At 45.2% G+C, this 21,757-nt stretch overlaps 2 protein-coding genes and 1 pseudogene across 3 annotated transcripts in view; 2 read left to right on the top strand and 1 right to left on the bottom strand.

The window, feature by feature from the left end:
* LOC309550683 (uncharacterized protein) overlaps window positions 1-21,757 on the bottom strand; it is a 3,164,715-nt gene that overhangs the window by 941,841 nt on the left and 2,201,117 nt on the right. The window lies entirely within an intron of this gene.
* Window positions 1-21,757, top strand: part of LOC309550793 — a 1,525,103-nt pseudogene that overhangs the window by 1,013,782 nt on the left and 489,564 nt on the right. The window contains exon 20 of the transcript XR_014226173.1: window positions 14,850-15,604. The product of XR_014226173.1 is annotated as an uncharacterized misc_RNA (transcript). The remainder of the gene's footprint in view (window positions 1-14,849; window positions 15,605-21,757) is intronic.
* LOC309550704 (uncharacterized protein) overlaps window positions 12,572-21,757 on the top strand; it is a 61,813-nt gene continuing 52,627 nt past the window's right edge. Inside the window, exon 1 of the mRNA XM_082251038.1 lies at window positions 12,572-12,744. Within this exon, the coding sequence (XP_082107164.1) occupies window positions 12,610-12,744 (135 nt within the window). The 5' untranslated portion in view covers window positions 12,572-12,609. The remainder of the gene's footprint in view (window positions 12,745-21,757) is intronic.

Below are 21,757 nucleotides of genomic sequence, written 5' to 3'. Positions count from 1 at the left end.
GGCGCTGAACTGCTTTGTGCAGGTGCAGAAGTTCAGAATGGAGTCCATTCGCATGGTGGTGGCTTCCCTGCATCAGTGGGATTTTCTTGCCTCCATCGACATCAAGGACGCTTACCTTCATATTCCAATGTATATCGGGCATCAGTGTTTTCTTCCTGTTGCCATAGGCGAGGAGCATTATCAATTTGTGGCGTTACCATTTGGTTTATCCCTTTGGACTCTGTACAGTGTCCTGAATTATGTGGGATGAGGACAATATGTGTCAGTCACCAGTGCATCCTCCGCTTTGCCGTGGGAAAGCAGCATTATCAATTTGTCGTGTTACACTTTGGTCTTGCCTCCGCTCCTCGGGTCTTCACAAAAGTGTTTGCCCTGGTGCTAGCGTTATATCAGCGGGGATTGCAGTCCTGGGCTACTTGGATGATCGAGCAGAGTATCCTACTGTGCTGGTGGAAAACCTTGAGATCACCATACAGACCCTAAAGGAGTTTGGCTAGATTCTGAATCTTCAGAAGTCTGCCCTGGTTCCTTCCATGAAGCTAGACTATCTCGGTCTGACTCTGGACTTGGCCTTAGCCAAAGTACTCCTTCCTCTGGACAAACTCCAGAAACTGCAGGCTGCAATTCAACACCTGCTGTCCAGCAGATAGTCATCCCTTGCGTGTGGGTGCTGGGCCTGATGGTGTCGGCCTTCGAATCGGTCCGTTTGTACAGTTCCATACGAGGTCCATGCAAAGCGAGATTCTGATCAAATAGGTCAAGAATCCGTAGTCTCTGGTTTGTCTGGGTTGTGATTCCAACACTGTTAAAAGCTAGGAAACCTACTTCTAGGAAGATCTACCATCCGACGTGGAAGATGTACATCGCGTGGTGCGAGTCTCTTTGGCTTCATCCTCGCTCCTTCTCTGTGGCTCGGATCTTGACCTTCCTTCAATGGGGGGTTGAACAGAAATTGGCCTTGAGTACCATCAAGGGCCAGGTGTCGGCTTTGGTGGTCTTTTTCCAACAACCCTTGGCCACACACTCCCTGGTGCATACCTTTCTTCAGGGTGTTTGACATTTGGTTCCTCCAGTGCGGTCTCCATTGCCGTCTTGGGACCTCAATTTTGTGCTTTTGGTTCTCCAGAAGCCTCCCTTTGAGAATCTTCAGGAGATTCTCTTACGCTGTCTCAGAAGGTGGCTTTTTTGGTGGCGATCACATCTGCGGCAGGGGGGCAGAACTGGTGGCGTTATCCTGTCGTTCACCTTACTTGGTGATTCACAGGGATAAGGTGGTTCTTTGCCCCTGCCTGTCGTTCCTGCCAAACATTGTCTCTGATTTCCATTTAAATGAAGACATTGTGTTGCCTTCCCTGTGTCCCAGGCCAAAGCATCCTAAGAAAATTGCTTTGCATGCCTTGGATGTGGTTTGGGCAATTAGGGTGTACCTGGCAGCTACGGAGTCTTTTAGGAAGTCAGACTCGCTATTTGTGCTTACGTATGGGCCTCGGAAAGGGTTGTCTGGTTCCTCTGCGACCATTTCCAGATGGATCAGACAGACAGTGATTCAGGCCTATTCCATCAGGGGTCAGATTCCTCCTTTCCCTGTCAAGGTGCACTCTACTCGGGCGCTCAGTGCCTCTTGAGCCTTCCATCATCAGGCGTCAGTGATGCAGGTTTGCAAGACAGCCACCTGGTCGCCGGTGTACACTTTCACAAAGTTTTATAAAGTGGATGTGTTGGCATCTGCAGATGCTTCTTTTGGCTGCAAGGTTTTTTAAGGCTGCTATTTAGAGGAGCTGGTCCTCTTTGAGGGTGTATTGTTTTTTCAGGTGGGCTCCAGTTGTTTTGGTTAAGCGCCTGTTGCCTGGTTGGCTACTGTTTAGCCTTGTGAATTTTTTGCTGTTCCCATCCCTCATGTTTAACTTTTAAAGTAAGTCAAGAAGGTCCAAGTCACACCATCCCAGCCGATGAAATACCCACATCTACGACCTCAGTTACTCTGGGCGCAGAGTTCTTCACCGCTCTGGGGAATTTCATGACTAAATGTAGCCAGACCAATGTTATCCATTCCGGGGCTGGTTACTGACAGCTGAGGCTCTTTTTGGGGGAATGGCCAGTGCCAAAAGGGGAGGAAGAGTATAAGACCTAGATAAGCAGGCCCTTGAGGAATGGGATGTTCCTGAAGCCCAGAAAAAACAGTGGATCACTAAGAGTGTAAGGGGAGCCACTGCCGAGGCCATTAGAAATCTTAAACTTAGGCATAAGACTTGTACGGCCTTCCACTATCTTACTCTTTTGCAAGAAGTTTGGCCAAACAGAGAAGGCTTCTGATCTGATTTATCAGTTCGAGCACACTTTTCAACACCGAGGTGAACCTTTTGTCTGAATACATCAGAAGGCTGAACAAGCTGTTGTATCAAATTGTGTTGAAGGGGATGGCTCCTGCAGCTCTAGACCAAGCCAGAATAAAACAGATCCTGAGAGGTGCTCTGCATTCCAATCCAATATGGATTAAATTAAAAACTCTGAGCGGTGTCAAGACTTTAACCTACCCTGAGCTTATTAGAATTATGTGGGAAGAGGAAGCTTTGTTGGAGAAGAAAGGCCTGAGCTCCTGCCTTGAAATAAAGCAAACACCAGATGCACAAAGAGGGAGAAAGCTGTCGCATGCTCTACCAGAGCAGAAGGGGACCCCCCAAAGGAGGGGGATGAGGACAGTGAAACTGTAGCGAATCCAGAGGGGTGTGAGAGCCCTGATGGTAAAAAGTCGGCTGATGCTCTGAAATCAGCAGAATTTACTACCCACGCTGCTCGGTTCAAGCTCAGATATATCAGGCACTGAAGCAAGTGATGGAGACTCAAGGGAGAACACCGCAGCGGAAACTTAACCCTGGAAGACCAGGACTATTCCCCACCAGGGAAAGAAGATGTTTTGAATGTGGAGAAGTCGGACATTTCAGGGCTAAGTGCCCCAAGAAGGAAGTTAGTCCCGAGTTACTGGAGAGTGTTTTAATAGCCTTACAGAGGCTACTCTTTCCAAAGGAGGAGGGAAACTTTCAGGGACCTCAGTGAAGGAGTCAATTGAGCATCCCAAGACCAAACAGCGCTCCAACGTTAGGAAAATATATGAGAAAAGGCAGAGAGCGAGGCCCTCTGCTCGTCCTGCCTCTCCGCCTATATCTAAAAATAAGTCGCCCAGGTAAGGGGCAGAGACACAGGAGGTCAATGCACACTCCCCTAAACAGAAGGAATAGAGGACCCTATCATCCCAGATTAGACTAGTTAGGGCTAGGGCTATGGAGTCACAAGGGAGAAGCGTGCCGAGACAAGTGGTGGAACAAACCCCATTGCCACAAAGGAAATTAGCGATGGCTCAATCTACGGGCGCACGGGCTAGAGACGTGCCGAAAAGCCTGGTGGTACCCTCTCCTATAGTCTCGCTTCAAATGGAGGGGATTTATACTAAAGCTTTACTCAATACCGGAGCTCAAGTAACACTTATATAGAGATTTCTATGACAAATACTTGAAACACATCCCCGTGCAAGCTGGAAGAGTTGGAGATTTGGGGCATCGTCACTCAAAAGTTCCCGTATGATGGATACATACCCATTAAGATAGCCTTTGACCCCCTCATTGGTGGGAAAGACAGAGACTTTTAAAACGTTGGCAGTGGTCTGTCCCCGACCTCCTGGGGCAACACTGAACTCTTTGCTGATATGGACTAACACTGAGCTGGTGCAAAGATTGCTTACTCCATTAGTCATCAGGTGTTCAGCTGTTGCAGAAGTGCACCCATGGTTAAGGAAAGCTTTTCAATGGGTTGTTCAGGAACAGAAGGCTCTAGTCGAAAGGGTGGGGAAACTATGGCGACTGGACACTCGGGGACGAGTGTTGCAGCCTGGAGAAGGAACGTGTATGAAGGCTACTGTCAAGTTGTTCTGGGACCAACTGGGTCCATTTGTGATGCTAGAAGGAGACCCCCTGCGAGAAGAGATGGGACTAGAATTGGTTTCCGGAGATAGTACCCACCAAAACGCTGTTGAGAACTGGGGGAAGAGTCCCAGTCAGTGGTCGCAATGTCACTGGGCAACCTGTCAGCCTGAAGCCTCGAATGGCGTTGGGGCGAATGAGCGTTGCTATCCCCGGTGACGTTGAAGGTATGGTCCAGAGGAATGGGGAGGAAGGCCAGAGTGAAGATTCTGGAGTCCGACGCCCTGCCATACCTTTCAGGTGAGGGGAGTGGATCAAGGATCAGTTGGCCAGATGAAATAAGATCTTCTCAAAGAATGACTTTGATGTGGGCTGTGCAAAGAGAGCTCAACACCGGATTCGGTTGAGCGAAGATAAGCCCTTTCGAGAGAGAGCTCGGTGGATTCCTCTGAGTGACCTGGAAGATCTTTGTGAACAATTAGCTGAGCTGAAGACATCCGGGGTCATAAGAGAGTCGAGAAGCCTATATGCCTCCCCTATTGTGTGGTAGTAAGGAAGAAGAATGGAACCATTCGGATGTGTATTGACTACCGGACTCTGAACTGGCGAACCATCCCTGACCAGTATATAACTCCTCGGATCGAAGATGCCTTGCAATGTTTGTCTGGAGCCAAGTGGTTCAATGTACTGGACTTGAAGAGTGGGTATTATCAGATACCCATGCACCCTGATGACTGAGAGAAGACCGCTTTTATCAGCCCGCTGGGTTTCTTAGAATTTGATCGCATGCCCCTGGGACTGGCGGGCGCTCCTGCCACTTTCCAGAGGTTGATGGAGAATACAGTGGGTGATATGAATCTGATTGAGGTCCTTGTGTATCTGGATGATATTGTGTTTGGCAAGACGCTGGAAGAGCATGAAGCTCAACTCGAGAAAGTTTTGCTGAGGCTCCATGCAGAGGGATTGAAATTTTCCTTGGAGAAATGTCAGTTCTACCAGACGTCGGTCACCTACTTGGGGCGTGTGGACTCAGCAGACGGGGTGGCTACTGATCCCCAGAAATTGGAGGCCGTCACTACTTCGCCTAGGCCCAGGACAGTGACTGAGCTGAGGTCCTTCCTCTGATTCTGTTCTTATTATTGGAGATTTGTGAATAATTTTGCACAAATAGCAAGACCCTTAAACTAATTATTACAAAAGGAAGTGGGTGAAGAGTCACCGAAGTCAAATTAAAAAGAGCCAGGGTCCATGGGACCTAGAAGACTGCGTGAACCTATTCAGGATCAGTGGACTCCGAAGTCTGAACAGGCTTTTAAACTTTTCAAGGAAAGCCTCACGCAAGCCCCAGTTTTGGCGTACGCTGACCCCTCAAAGCCATATGAGTTACATGTGGATGCCAGCAGAGATGGGCTTGGTGGAGTGTTGTATCAAGAGACTGCAGGAAAACTCCATCCAGTGGCTTATGTGAGCCACAGTCTTATGCCTTTTGAGAAGAACTATCCCACACACAAATTGGAGTTCCTAGCTCTCAAGTGGGTAGTGGTAGACAAGCTGCGAGATTACTTATATGGAGCTTCCTTTGTGGTGAAGACGGATAACAATCCTTAGACCTATTTGTTGTCCACCGCTAAGTTGGATGCTAATGGACATTGGTGGCTGGCTGCACTGTCTGAGTTTTAATTTAGTGAAATATGGGCCAGGAAAAGGAAATTTAGATGCAGATGCCTTATCCAGAAGACCATATGCTCCCAATGGTGGTGCTCGAGACTGGATACACCTAACCCCTGAGGGAGTTCAAGCTGTATGTCAAGGAGTGGAGTACTGTCATAGAGGAGCCACGGGAGCTGAGGCTGTGGGAGTCACTCCAGCTGGGGTGCCACGCTATTACTGTGATTTGACCCAAGTACAAAGTCGGGAACTCCCTCAGTTGACAAAGGAAGATTTGAGGAAGAATCAGCCGGAGGATCTTCTGTGTGCTTTAGTCAAAAATGCCTTTACTGCAGGGGACCCCAGGATCCTGTTGAATAGTTTGGTTTGAGGTGCTAAGGTGGTCCATAAAGATTGGAACCGACTGTGCTAAGGTGGTCCATAAAGATTGGAACCGACTGAAGTTGGAGGACGGAATCGTGTATCGGGTGTGTCCCGTGGATGAACCTGAAGGAGTGCAACAGTTGTTCTTACCGGAAAGGCATCGACTGACTGTTGACGGCCCTTACGATGATCATGGACATGTAGGGCCAGATAGAACCTTTAAACTGGTCAGGAATCAGTTTTATTGGCCTTTCATAAGAACGGAAATTGAGAGCTATTGTCGTTCCTGTATCCAATGTATTCAGAGAAAAACGCTGCCCAGCAGAGCTGCCCCAATGGGCCATCTAAGAAGTCAAGGACCAATGGAGTTGGTGTGCATTGATTTCCTGTGTCTTGAACCTGACCTGTGTGGGAGTAGTAATGTCCTGGTTGTGACTGATCATTTTACTAGATATGCTCAAGCTTTCCCAATCTGAGATCAGCAAGCTAGTATAGTTGCCAAGACTCTTGTGGAGAAGTTTTTCATTCATTACGGTATACCTCAATGCATCCATTCGGATCAGGGTCGGGATTTCGAAAGCAAGTTGATACGGCGACTTTGTGAATTGTTGAGTATACAGAAATCCAGAACTACTCCATATCATCCTCGGGGAGATCCACAGCCAGATCGGTTTAACCGTACCCTCTTGAACATGTTGGGGACTTTACCTCTGGAGAAGAAGCAGCATTGGGGTGTTCACATTGCTGCTGTGGTCCATGCCTACAACAGTACCGTGAATGACTCTACTAGATATTCCTTTTATCGACTGATGTTTGGGAGAGAGGCTCGATTACCAGTGGACTTAGCTTTTGGGACATCTCCTGATCATACTTCTCAGACTTCCTATCATGGCTATGTGGACAGACTCAGGAAAAATTTAAAGTTGGCCTATGAGAAAGCCTTAGAAGCATCTGCTGCAAGGGAGCAACGTAACAAGAAGAATTTTGATTTGAAGGTGAGAATTCAAGATCTATAGCCTGGAGATCGGGTATTGTTACGGAATCTAGGAGTGCCAGGAAAACATAAGCTAGCCGATCATTGGCGCTCTCAACTCTACATCATCTGTAGAAGGCTGCCTGGCTTACCTGTGTATCAGATTTGTCCTGAGAGCAAGACTGGTCCAGTAAAGACTTGGCATCAGAATCACCTTATACCCATTTCAGATGCTATTCGAGTACCCGAAGCTCCTTTGGCCTGATGTACCTCGCCCTCCCAATTTGCAGTCAGTACTTGGCGGATGCCAAGGCGCCCAGCCACAGGAGAGAGGGAGGAGGATGGTGATGAGGAAGAAATGACTTGAATGGTTATGGGTCTCTTTACAGGAAGATACATTTAAAGTTTTTCAGCCTGCAGTGGAAGATGTTCAGATGCCGCCCTCACCTGAGAAAGAGAGCGCAAGTTGGAGGAAGTGAGGAGACCCACATCATCTCCTGAAAGAAGAATTGTAGGGGATGAGTCAGTCTACTGAACACTTTGAATCACCGGATGTTGAGGAGACTCCGATTCTACCTCCAATGGTTAGCTCTGAGCCATCCAGTACTGAAGAGAATTAAGCTTTACTATCACTCGATGACGTTGAATCGGCCAGTGTTGAAGAAAGTTGGATCTTTCTACCATTAAATAACAGTGAAGTTATTCCTAATAGTTTGGAAGAACCACAACCTGGGTGTAATTTATGGAGTCAAGGACATGAATCTGAGTCTGCAGAGAATATGAAGTTCCAGACTTTGAAATTCATCCACCTAAGAGACTTACATACAATACCCTTGGGGAGAGTTCGGATTAACTCATTGCAACTACTCAACGTTCTAGTCAAGCACTAGCCTCTTCTACCAAGCCTTTGGTAGAGGATGACCCTGCTCCACCATCTGACACTACGAGGTGGGCCACTAACTTATTATTGGCCTGCTGTGAGGAAGACTCAATTTTTTTCTTACCTGAAAATTCTTCTATCCGTCAGTTATTAGCAACTGTAAGTTCTAATTAGTGAAGTTATTGATTCAGCTCTCTTTTTGGACTGATATACAATAGGTTTACCTTAGGAAAGTTTCCTCCATCTTCAGGGACCAAAGACTTTCAATTGGGGGGAGAATGTAGCCGGGATTGGACTACTAGGATATATATATTTACTTATCGTTATTATTGAAGTAGTCTGTGGGCCCCTTTAAGTCTGGTTTCAGAGGAGATCGGCCTCTCACAGGAAGCAGAACTGGATTGTGGGAGATATAGTTCTGAATTGACAGCAGACTGTTATCTAGATTGCTGAGGGAACTGTTCTCCCAGGGAGCAACAGGAAGTAAAGAACCATGGGAGAGACTATAAACCTATCTGCTCCACAGTGTTAGCGCTCTCTTGCTTCCGGGACTCAGTGAGTGCACATCAGCCTTTTGTGTGTGAAGGACTGGCCGAAGCTGCGGCCTAGTGCACGAATCCTGACCTGTTTGTGGAACTTATCCTCAGCGGAGCAGATGCTGATCGCTGTACTGTGGATGCTGTCACAGTATAGCTGAAGAGGAAGCGAGTGAAGGCCATTTGGACAGCCTGAAGAGGCAAAGCACCACTCGTTCCCAGACGCCGAAGCGTGGGAGAGCACATCGCCTATCTTATAGGGCCCTCATGGATGGACATCCAAGAGAGAGGGTGCCTGTGTCTGGTTCTGATCGCAAGTGTAACCTTTTCATCTACACACTGACTGCAGACACCACAATATACATCACTTCCCATGGGATTAAAAATTAACATTTGATTCTCCTACTATTTTATAATCACCTTGGAAAATGTTTAAGAGCTCCAACTGCCAGTGAAGATATAGCAAGGCCTTGCTAAGGGAGGGGCATTGATATCTACTACTTCTTAAAGGGGACACGTTCCATTTAATTGCAGTATTGCTGGTTAGGATATTAACAGTACAACAATAGTTTGGAGGTCTCCTTTAATCTGAATATCGCATTATTATCATAGAGAGTTTTTCTAACATTGTCCTTTTGATTTTGCAATTCATTGTTCTGGTTATTTTGTGTCAGTCTTGCTGAACCCCGCTGGTTTGGGAGGGATTCGGCTGACTGACATAACTATATCAATTTATTCACTAAGTAAAAGGGCAAAACAAATTTATATGGTGTCACTGTGTCTTAAAGGTATATACACACAGTCAGAACCTAGAGTGTCAGATGGGCTGGACGGTTCACAGGGTCATAGGAGTGCTGAGGAACACCCATCACCCAGCAACCCTCACGAGGGTAGTGCTACATGAGATTTTTGACTTACCGTAAAATCTATTTCTCTGATGTTCATTGATGGACACAGCACCCACCCCTCTGTGGAGTTGTAATTCTTCTAAAACTGCTTGTAACAAAACTGATTACCTATAGCAGAGAGAGGGAGTATATCCCCTGGGACTGCCCATAGGCGTAGCCCGCCATTTATTTCTGCTCAGTGTCCTACTTCTGTAGGGGGCAGTATAACCTAATGGTCAAGAAGATCAGGAGCTGTGTCCCTCAATGGACATCAGAGAAATGGATTTTACGGTAAGTAAAAAATCCAATTTTTCCCTCACTGTATACAGCCTGGGTATAGAGTGCAGTAGTCAGGGGTATATCATATACAGCCCAGGGTACAGTGTGCAGTGGTCAGGAATATAGCATATACAGCACATGGTACAGAGTGCAGTTGTCAGGAGTATAGCATATACAGCCCTGGGTACAGAGTGCAGTGGTCAGGAGTATATCATATTTACAGCCCTGGGTACAGAGTGCAGTGGTCCGGAGTATATTCTATACAGCCCTCGGTACAGAGTGACGTCGTCAGGAGTATATCATACACAGTCCTGGGTACAGAGTGCAGTGTTCAGGAGTATATCATATACAGCCCAGGGTACATAGTGCAGTTGTCAGGAGTAAATCATATACAGCCCAGGGTAGAGAGTATGGTGGTCAGGAGTATGTCATATACCGCCCAGGGTAAGGAGTGTAGTGGTCAGGAATATGTTATATACAGTACTGAGTAGAGCGTGCAGTGGTCAGTTAAAGTGGAATACTGGAACCGTGCGTTCTACTAATATTAGAGAGAAAAGTCTCCCCTGAACTGTTCTCTCCTTGACATATCATATAGAATTAAGTTGTTCTGTTTTTTCAGTGTCATCATCCCGAGATCTGTCCATTTCCACACTGGCATCAACAGCATCCCAATGTATTTGTTGCCTCACCATGTTTCCAATGACGGAGATTCAGTGGTCAGTGTAGTGGTCCCTTACATTGGTAACCAATGGGATAAGGACCATACTAGTGGTCAGTGGAAGAAGGACATTATCATCATACAGATCATTGATACCAGTTGTTACTGAGAGACAGAAGTTGTTAATTGCACAAGGAACCCCTAGAAACCGTTGGAGGAACCCTGGCTGAGAAAGGCTGGACTAGGCAGTAATATATTTCTATCCCCCTTTGTGGGAGTGGAGATGACCCATCTATAAGTATATACAGTATATACACACACAGCACAAGTCCATGTTCACACTACGAGACGTTTCCTACTATCCTAGGGCTGTAGTTCCCCTGAGCTCTACAAGGCGGTGATCTCACTTCTACCCAGAAAGGAAGTCTCTGGAAGATGGGAAGTGATGTCAGTTACAGACAGGAAGTGATGTTGGGTATAAAGAGGAAATTCCGGGTGAAAGGTGAGTTAGGAGGAAGTAGAGAGGAGACATTGCTGTAAGTGGCTGCAGAGAAGGTAAGATCTTATTTTTTTATTTACACCCAGTAACCCCCCGTCATGTCCGTCCTCTACCTCCGTAGTCACTGTGACGTCTTTTATCTCCAGCAGATGATGATACACACATATATAGTGTGGAAACTTAGATGAACCCCTTCAGGGTCAGAACATTTCCTCAATTACGAGGCATTCTCTTCATTGTGGAGATGTCACCTTTCCCACTAATCACCTCACATCATCAGTCTATACTTCTTTTTCCCATAATGATCCCAGTCTCAGATATTCATCCTAAAATGTAATCAGTAAAGTCTTCGGAGTACACGGAGATTACAGGAATATGATGTGTCTTGGCAAAGGCAAAGTTAATCTTTCAGCTTAGGAGAGGTGGGACGCACCCAGAAGAAATGATTCTGTGTATACAGAAACCTCACAGACAGAAAGCCCAACACAGCTCCTTCTCCCAATGTTCCTCCAATTAGAGTCAGAGAATCCTATGACATCATACTGACCTCACAACTTCTCCTCCCAATGTCCCTCCATTGGGAGTCAGAAAATCTTATAACATCACACTGACCTCACAGCTTCACCCCTCAATGTCCCTCTATCCAAATTTAGAGAATCCTATGACATAACAGCTAATCCTCCCAATGTCCCTCCATCCAGAATCCGAGAATATCACACTGACCTTACAGCTCCTCCTCCTAATAACCCTCTGACTGGGCAAAAGAGAACCTCTGTGTTTCTGTGTCCCTCTCTTAAGCAGGATCACGATCAGATTATCGAAAGATCTGTCGTCTGTTTTTTGTGGCATGCTAGTCTGATGTGGAAAGTGAAGAGGTTTTTTTCATACTAATTTTCCCATACGACAGAATTCTACTTCAGAAGTGATGTCATGTGTTGGATTGCTTTGTATGTGTTCTTTCGTCTCTGAGCATGCCTAGTCTTGCTCTTAAGATTTTTTTCCATCAAAATCTGTACTAATGTGACAAAAATCGGACGTTGTATTAAGGGTGCAGGTCTGGACACTGGGTTGGAGATTTCTTTCCTCACAAAACTCTTTGAAATCTCCAAACTGCAAAATCCAATCCGGAAATACCAAAGCCGGGAGAAAGTTGAAAAACCATCTTTTTTGCATCCAGAATCAATATTCCGTAGCTCCACACTCTGCATATGTGCAAACCCTATGTCATATCTACTTCCCTTTTCACAGTGGTAGGGCCTCGCATTGTCACAGTTAATTATACCTCTGTCCTGAAGAGGGGCTTTAACAAAATGGAGACCTGAATGGTGACGTGAGGATACTAAGAGGTCACGTGGCATCACTCTTATCTCTATTAATAAAACACAGACCTGACCGGAGAGGTGAGGAGGATTCTAGGAGGTCACATGACATCACTCTTATCTCTATTAATAAAACACAGACCTGACCGGAGAGGTGAGGAGGATTCTAGGAGGTCACATGACATCACTCTTATCTCTATTAATAAAACACAGACCTGACCGGAGAGGTGAGGAGGATTCTGGGAGGTCACATGACATCACTCTTATCTCTATTAATAAAACACAGACCTGACTGAAGAGGTGAGAAGGATTCTGGGAGATCACATGACATCACTCTTATCTCTATTAATAAAACACAGACCTGACCGGAGAGGTGAGGAGGATTCTAGGAGGTCACATGACATCACTCTTATCTCTAATAGGAAACATACAGACCTGACCAGAGATGTGGGGAGGATTCTGGGAATGTCAAATGATTTTTCTATTTTATTTTTTAATTATAGTTTTCCTCCTGTGAAGTTTGGTGCTTATATGACCGCCACATTGCCTCTACCTCAGTTTCAGAGTAGAAATCTCAGGAACAATATTATTGCTAGAGAAGAGTATAAAGAGGAGGATGAGCAGTATGGTGTGATGGAGGAGTTTTCAGAAGAACACAAGGATATGAAGGAGCAATCCAATGCCAGGAACCCACCAGAGAGATGTCCCCGTCCTCTGTATTCCCGGGATTCCACACAGGAAGGTCACACCATCCCTCGCTGTTTCAAGGTTGGTGGGACGGAGCATCTAAAACATGGACTCTTGGAGACAATGTGTGTATTTTTTATATGTGATTTCACAGTTCTAAAAAATTTTTATTTTGTAGATGATATTTTCTCTTAATTTCTTGATTTAGAGTGGGGATCCAATCGATTTAGAATTTGAGGTTAAAGCAGAAGAAGAGGGGTATGGGAGGGATGATCAGCAGTCTATAGAGGAGGATGGAATAACGGGGACATTTATAGAGGAGGACCCTCCTACAGAGATCAGCAAAGGTGGGTCATTAACACTAAATACATTCCTCCACCCATACTGCTCATTGGTCCAGAGTAAGGCAAGGACTGCGTGATATCAGCCTGTAATAGTGTGGTCACTTTCCTGATCTGTGTTCCCTGTCCTGTATTCCTCTCAGGTAATCTTTGTTCTCTGCGCTGTAGACACAGTTTATGTATCTAGACTGGATTGATATAGATTCTGGGGTTCAGTTTGCAGCAAAATTTTGATTTTCACTATAGTCTTTGCTCGTCCTAGGCACCTGGGTTATGTGCCTTGTGTCTTCTGCCCCATAACCCAATCTAGTAAGTTCCCTGACAGAGTATTTCTCCTGGGGTTGCCTGGCTGTGCCGGGTGGAGGGATATGTCTGTATAGTCTCACATCCAAGTTACTGAGTGCAGTTTCAAACCAATATACAAATGCAAAACCTCCTGTGCTTAAGAGTGGACCCCGGTGGTGGCAGTTGTCTAAATTCACATTCTTGCTCTTATGGACATGCTGTGCCTTGCTGTCCTCACAAGACTGAAGAAGTCTTGATACACTGAAATCAAAGAACATAGCACAGTGAGCACCAGCCTAAAGGCCTGTACACACAATAAGAAAATCTGAAGGGAAATTTCGTCCGACGACCGATCTGCCGATTTTTGGATTGTTAGTATGGTGCTTTCGACAGCTGACTCCGGCTTTTCGGCTGACAAAATCCTGATGTGCAGGCTATAAAATTTTTGTTGTCCGTAATACAACGTCTGATTTTCGTCTCATTAGTACAGATTTCGACGGAAAAAATCTTAAGAGCAAGACTAGGCATGCTCAGAGACGAAAAAACACATACAAAGCAATCCAATACATGACATTACTTCTGAAGTAGAATTCTGTCGTACGGAAAAATTCGTATGAAAAAAACCTCTTCACTTTCCACATCAGACTAGCATGCCACAAAAAACGGACGACAGATCTTTCGATAATCTGATCCTGTGTACGGGGCTTTAGGCATTGTCCTCAAAACATGTATTTATTGGTAAAATTGTGGTAAGCCATAAATTCACAAACCAACAGATGCGTCAAAGCTTGTCATAATACAACAACGCCCTTGAGTTCCTGATACATCTCATCATGGGACAATAAGAATCCAACAGGCTAACGGGTTTCAAGGGTCTTCCTTTCCCTCCTACAGTATAATAGATCTCATTATTCTCTTACTCTCTGACTAAGGTCCATGAATAAAGAAATGAACTGGTAGGAGATCAGAGGACCCATTTACTAGTTACCTTGAGGGTGAAATTGTAAGATCCTCAGAGACAAAGCTGTCTGATGTGGGCGGAGTCCTGGTTTAGGGGAATCAATCTGCTGATGTCTAGTAATAATCTTTTTATTTCTATTTTAGTAGATGGACGGGAGATGAGGAAAACCTCAGAGGATTGTCTCACTTTGTCTCCAGACTGTAAAGTAGAAGATGAGGACATCACAAAGTATAGTCCAGGAGAAAACTCGGCTACCTCAAATGTCCATCCGGCACCACACAGTGTAGATGGACCATCGTATTCCTCTTATCCTGAGGAACCTCAGACTGTGAGGGACGGTGCCGGACCATAGTATTCCTCTTATCCTGTGGAACCTCAAACTGTGAGGGACGGTGCCGGACCATCGTATTCCTCTTAACCTGAGGAACCTCAGACTGTGAGGGACGGTGCCGGACCATCGTATTCCTCTTATCCTGTGGAACCTCAGACTGTGAGGGACGGTGCCGCCCTTCCAACAGATAAGAGGTTTCCCTGTACTGAGTGCGGAAAGCAATTCCAATTTAAATCTAGTCTTAATGAGCATATAAGATCTCACACAGGTGAGAAGCCACACACATGTCCCGAGTGTGGCAAATGTTTTTAAAGAAGTTTAATCTTTTTATACATCAGAGATCTCACACAGGAGAAAAGCCATATTCCTGTCCTGAATGCGGGAAATGTTTTTCAGATAAGCCACATCTTTACACACATCAGAGATCTCACACGGGGAAGAAGCCGTATTCCTGTCCTGAGTGTGGGAAAGGTTTCAAATACAGATCAGTGCTTGTCACACATCAGAGATTGCACACCGGGGAGAAGCCGCATTCCTGTCCTGAGTGCAGGAAATGTTTCATACAAAAATCAGAACTTGTCACGCATCAGAGATTTCACACAGGGGAGACGCCGTATGTCTGTCCTGAGTGCGGGAAATGTTTTAAACAAAAATCAAACCTTGTCAAACATCAAAGATCTCACACAGGGGAGAAACCATTTTCCTGTCCTGAGTGCGGGAAATGTTTTTCCGAGAAGTCCAATCTTTACCCACATCAGAGATCGCACACAGGAGATAAGCCGTATTCCTGCCCTGAGTGTGGGAAATGCTTTGTAAAAAAAAACAATCTTATCATACATCAAAGGTCTCACACGGGTGAGAAGCCATGTTATTGTGCCCAGTGTGGGAAATGTTTTGTAAACAAATCAGTACTTGTCACACATCAGAGATCTCACACAGGGGAGAAGCCATATTCCTGTCCTGAGTGCGGGAAATGTTTTTCTCAGAACTCAAATCTTCACAGACATCAGAGAATGCATGTGGGTGACAAACTAGTTTCCTGCTCTGAGTGAGGGAATTGTTACTCAATGAAGACATGGATGAAGTGTTGTACCGCGTTGGCCATTGATAGCAGTAAAAAAAATAAAAATGGAGTCATTACTTTTTAATTTGTTGAATTATTTTTGTACTGAAAACTTTCACGAGCATTTAGAGGTCTATTTTGTTAACAAATTTGTTGAATGAACGTGACCCGCATTCACCAATCTGTGCCAAATGTTGGTCCTATTTTATTTCATACAGTGATTTCTTATTGTCATTGGCTTCATTTTGTGGCCATAGATTGGTATTGCAACATTTTTTCCTTACGGAGGTATTTCCGAAAAAAATACCACATTATAGCCACTAGATGGAGCTGGCCATCATAGGAAATAACTGATAGTTAAAATACTGATCTTTTCTGCAATACTTTGTTATAATAATGTAAAACGTTGTGTATTGTATTGTACACAAATTAATAACTACTTCGCCTCCACATTCCAGACAAGTCATTTTCCTGACCAGTTGGATTTCTACCTTTTAACCACTTTACCACCGGAGGATTTTCCTGCTTTACGTCCAGGCCACTTTTTGCAACTTGGCACTGTGCAATTTTAACTGACAATTGCGCGGTCATGCAACGCCGTACCCAAATGAAATTTACGTCCTTTTTTTCTCACCAACAGAGCTTTCTTTTGGTGGTATTTGATCACCTCTGCGCTTTTCATTTTTTGCGATATTAATAAAAAAAGAGCGCAAATTTTGAAAAAATAACAATATTTTCTACTTTGACAGTTAAAAAATATCCAATATATTCAATTTTTATCATATATTTAGGCCAAAATGTATTTAGCTACATGTCTTTGACAAAACAATTCTCAATGAGCATATTTTTAACCGCTTTAAGACCGAAAGATTTTACCCCATTCCTGACCAGGCCATATTTTGCGATTTGGCACTGTGTTACTTTAACGGACAATTGCGCGGACATGCGACACTGTACCCAAATTATATTTATGTCTTTTTTTTCCCCCACAAATAGAGCTTTCTTTTGGTGGTATTTGAGCACCTGTGCGATTTTTACTTTTTGCGATATAAACAAAGAAAAGAGCGACAATTTTGAAAAAATAACAATTTCCTGACAGACTCCATGGCAGCATACGTTCGGGTAGGCCCCGCCTCCTCTCCTACCTCATAGGACCCCACTCCCATAAATCTTTGCTCCCTTTCAGCATCAGTGTTCTTTTTTCGTCCTCCTCATACATATAGTTTTATGTTCCTACTTTCTTCGGTCCTATATGAAACGGTGGCAGATTGAGTCATGGAGTCTCCGATAAGCCCTGGCTCTTAGCGGGGTATGGAGGGGGCAATGGAAGAGACCCTTTGCAGGAGCTCTGTGGTCTGGCCGAGAGAGCCCTGCTGCTGCGGGTGGCCCTTTTTTGCCTGAAGACATAAGCCGGTGTTGCGTCTCCTGGACTCGATTGTGCTGTCGGCAGGGTGGTAAGCCCTGATATGGGACCAAGTTTCTTATCTTTTTGTCTATACTGTGTGTTTTTGTACTGCCTGCTAGCGCTTTGCCATGTTCTATGTTTTCCTGTAGTATACCCCAGTATTGCCTTTATGATAGTGTCACCTGTTAGCTTGCCGGTTTTTTCGTTTCCATATCGGTTCTGGTCGTTCAGGCAGTGGCCGCAATTGCGTCCGCCGCTTCCGGGTTGTCCGGCGCCTCTGCGCATGCGCAGTGCGTGCCGGATAGGTCCTTTTGTCGCGCATGCGCAGACGCGATGTCTGACGTCACGTGCGCCTGCGCAGTACCTCGGGATCGCCTCTGAGCGGTATATTTAAACAGGCTAATTGACCAGAGCTGGTGGGAATGTCGGCAGATCGGTAGCCTCCCCCAGACTCTGGTCTACTATACTGAGGTAAGAATTTTGCCTATCTTGGGGTCTGTTTAGTGTGGCATGGGACTGATAGTCTTTGACCTTCCTCCAGCTAGTTTACAGTACAAGGTTTGCTTAAGCTATGGACACCTCATCGCCGCCCCCTAGTGGCCAGCCTGCTCTTCCAAGGTATGTGCTGGATCCTGTAGCTAGATTGATCTGAGTGTCTCTTTTTCATGTTTCTTATACTCTGCTGTATGTGTCTGTCTCCAGCTCTTTCAGGCCTGATCAACAGCCCTGCGCACGCAGCGAAGACAGACATACAAAACCGCAGCACCGGCGCTCCTTATCCAAGTCCAAGCGCAGCTCCCCCCATAGTAGGGGACGCGATGGCCAGTCTTCCACACATTATGGCCAAGTGGAACGCCGGCATGGGAAAAAATGCTGGGGATGCCGTACTTTGATACCGGAAGGTTCCTCCCTATGTAAAACCTGTTATGCCCAAGCTACGGGTGAAAGGGAAAAATCAGACCAACATATTGAGGAGGTGGTGCGCAGAGTTCTCAAGGACTCTCTCGCTGATTTGCACAAGTCAAATGCTCCTGCAGGGCCATCCCGCTCCCCTGATAGAGATCTTTTGCTTCAAGATCCGTTTGAGTCTTCCCAGCCCAGCCATCCTTCTATCCTTCCGTCAGATTCCGAATCCGATTCAGATGACTCAGGTTCTGGATTTGAGTTCAGCCTCGTTTCCCCGTTAGTTAAGGCGGTTAGAGAGGCCCTTGAGTGGGAAGATCCTGCTGTCTCTTCTCCAAAGCAGAAGAAATATTTCAAGCAGTTGTGCAAGGAGCGGTTAAACTTTCCATTTTTAGTGGAGCTGGGTGACATAATCTCTGAAGAGTGGAACAAAGTGGAGAGGAAAAATTCCATGACCACTAAAATGACAAAGATGTATCCTTTTAAACAGGAAGAGGTAAAATATCTGGAGTCTTCCCCCAGTGTGGATGCCGCAGTGATGCGTCTTGCGAAGCACGTCACTCTTCCAATGGAAGATACAGCATCATTTAGGGATCCTTTGGATAGGAGGATTGATGCTGACCTTAAACGGGCATATCTTTCAGCCGGTATGGCCTGTAAGCCAGCTTTGGCCTCGGCTACAATCTCTAAAGCAATGGAAGTTTGGGTCAACGCCCTTGAGGAAACGCTTGGAGGAGTTTCGGAGGAAGTTCTTCAGAGCTCCCCGATTCAGGAGCTGAAGATGGCTGCGGGCTTCTTGGGGGAGGCGTCTCTAGACACCATTCGCCTCCTGGCCCGAGTTATGCTGTCTTCTGTTACGGCAAAACGTGCCCTTTGGCTTCGTCCTTGGGTAGCCGATGCTGCCTCCAAACAGGCTTGGTGCCAGATTCCCTTTGAGGGTTCTTCCCTCTTTGGGAATAGATTGGATGCAGCCATAACTCGGGCCACGGGTGGAAAATCTGGGTTCCTCCCTCAGGATAAACGCCCAGGCGCTCAGAAGCGCTCTTTCCCAAGGAGACCGAACACTAATCGTTCGAGGGAAGCACGCAGCTACAGACCAGGAAAATCCTACAGAAGAAGCTGGAAGTCAAGACAAACCTCCTTTCAGAAAGGTTCCAAGGGCTCTTCGTCCGGTGACCGGGAGGCCACCAAATCCTTTTGAGGTTGGGCCCGTCCAGTCTGTTCCGGTAGGGGCCAGGTTGCTCCAATTTTGGGACGTCTGGGCGGCCTCGATCCAGGATCCCTGGGTTTTAAATATTGTGTCCCAAGGGCACTCTTGGGCGTTTGACAACGTTCCCAAACCCAGGTTCGTTGCAACTTCCCTTCCTCCTGCAGCAGAAAAGAAGAAGGTTCTTCTCAGTTATGTGGATACCCTACTGGATCAGCGAGCTGTCGTACCAGTTCCCGAAGCGGAAAGAAGTCAGGGAGTGTATTCGCCTCTCTTCCTCGTTCAGAAAAAGAACGGCACATGGCGCCCGGTAATAGATCTCACATATCTCAACAGATCTATCCATCGGGAGAGATTCAAAATGGAGTCCCTAGTCACAATACAACATTCGGTTCTTCCAGGAGATTGGTTGGCATCAATAGACCTAAAGGATGCGTACTTCCACGTTCCTGTGGCAAGAGAATACCATCAGTTCCTCAGGTTTGCTGTCAATCATGTCCACATGCAATTTACATGTCTTCCCTTCGGGCTCTCGACTTCGCCTCGCACCTTCTCCAAGACATAGAAACATAGAAACATAGAATGTGTCGGCAGATAAGAACCATTTGGCCCATCTAGTCTGCCCAATATATCTGAATCCTATGAATAGTCCCTGGCCCTATCTTATATGAAGGATAGCCTTATGCCTATCCCATGCATGCTTAAACTCCTTCACTGTGTTTGCAGCTACCACTTCTGCAGGAAGGTTATTCCATGCATCCACTACTCTCTCAGTAAAGTAATACTTCCTCATATTACTTTTAAACCTTTGCCCCTCTAATTTAAAACTGTGTCCTCTTGTGGTAGTTTTTCTTCTTTTAAATATGCTCTCCTCCTTTACCGAGTTGATTCCCTTTATGTATTTAAAAGTTTCTATCATATCCCCTCTGTCTCTTCTTTCTTCCAAGCTATACATGTTAAGGTCCTTTAACCTTTCCTGGTAAGTTTTTTCCTGCAATCCATGTACTAGTTTAGTAGCTCTTCTCTGAACTCTCTCTAGAGTATCTATATCCTTCTGGAGATATGGCCTCCAGTACTGCGCACAATACTCCAAGTGAGGTCTCACCAGTGTTCTGTACAGCGGCATAAGCACTTCTCTCTTTCTACTGCTTATACCTCTCCCTATACATACAAGCATTCTGCTGGCATTTCGTGCTGCTCTATTACATTGTCTTCCCACCTTTAAGTCTTCTGAAATAATTACTCCTAAATCCCTTTCCTCAGATACTGAGGTCAGGACTGTGTCAAATATTCTATATTCTGCCCTTGGGTTTTTACGCCCCAGGTGCATTATCTTGCACTTATCCACATTAAATTTCAGTTGCCAGAGTTCTGACCATTCTTCTAGTTTTCCTAAATCCTTTTCCATTTGGCGTTTCCCTCCAGGAACATCAACCCTGTTACATATCTTTGTGTCATCAGCAAAAAGACAAACCTTACCATCGAGGCCTTTTGCAATATCACTTATGAAGATATTAAACAAAATTGGTCCCAGTACAGATCCCTGAGGTACCCCACTGGTAACATGACCTTGTTCTGAATGTTCTCCATTGACTACAACCCTCTGTTGTCTGTCACTCAGCCACTGCCTAATCCACTCAACGATATGGGAGTCCATGCTCAATGACTGCAGTTTATTGATAAGTCTTCTATGTGGGACAGTGTCAAAAGCCTTACTAAAATCTAGATATGCAATGTCTACTGCACCTCCACCATCTATTATTTTAGTCACCCAGTCAAAAAAATCTATAAGATTTGTTTGACATGATCTCCCTGAAGTAAACCCATGTTGTTTTTCATCTTGCAATCCATGGGATTTAAGATGTTCCACAATCCTATCCTTTAATAGGGTTTCCATTAATTTGCCTACTATTGATGTCAGACTCACTGGTCTATAGTTGCTCGATTCCTCCCTACTACCTTTCTTGTGAATGGACACGACATTTGCCAATTTCCAATCTTCCGGGACGACTCCTGTTACTAATGATTGGTTAAATAGATCTGTTAATGGTTTTGCCAGCTCACCACTAAGCTCTTTTAATAATCTTGGGTGTATCTCATCAGGACCCTGTGACTTATTTGTCTTCACTTTAGACAGCAATCTTAGAACGTCTTCCTCTGTAAAGACACATGCATCAAATGATTCATTAGTCATCCTTTCAAGTGGAGGTCCTTCTCCTTCTTTTTCTTCTGTAAAAACTGAACAGAAGTATTCATTAAGGCAGTCGGCTAGCCCTTTATTCTCTTCTACATACCTTCCGTCCTTTGTTTTTAATTTAGTTATTCCTTGTTTTAATTTCCTTTTTTCATTTATATATCTGAAGAATGTCTTATCCCCCTTTTTCATAGACTGAGCTAGTTTTTCTTCTGCCTGCGCTTTAGAAGTTCTTATAACTTGCTTGGCCTCTTTCTGCCTAATCTTGTAGATTTCCTTATCTTCATTGCTCTGGGTTTTTTTTATAATTACAAAATGCTAGCTTTTTATTTTTAATGATTTGGGCCACTTCTGCTGAGTACCACAGTGGTCTCTTCCTTTTTTTGCTTTTACTGACAAGTCTA

Source organism: Pelophylax lessonae (genome assembly GCF_965119305.1).
Source record: "Pelophylax lessonae genome assembly, chromosome: 3".
NCBI classification, from domain to species: Eukaryota; Metazoa; Chordata; class Amphibia; order Anura; family Ranidae; genus Pelophylax; species Pelophylax lessonae.
Note: the sequence above shows the minus strand (reverse complement) of the source record. Positions and strands in the feature narration are given on the sequence as shown.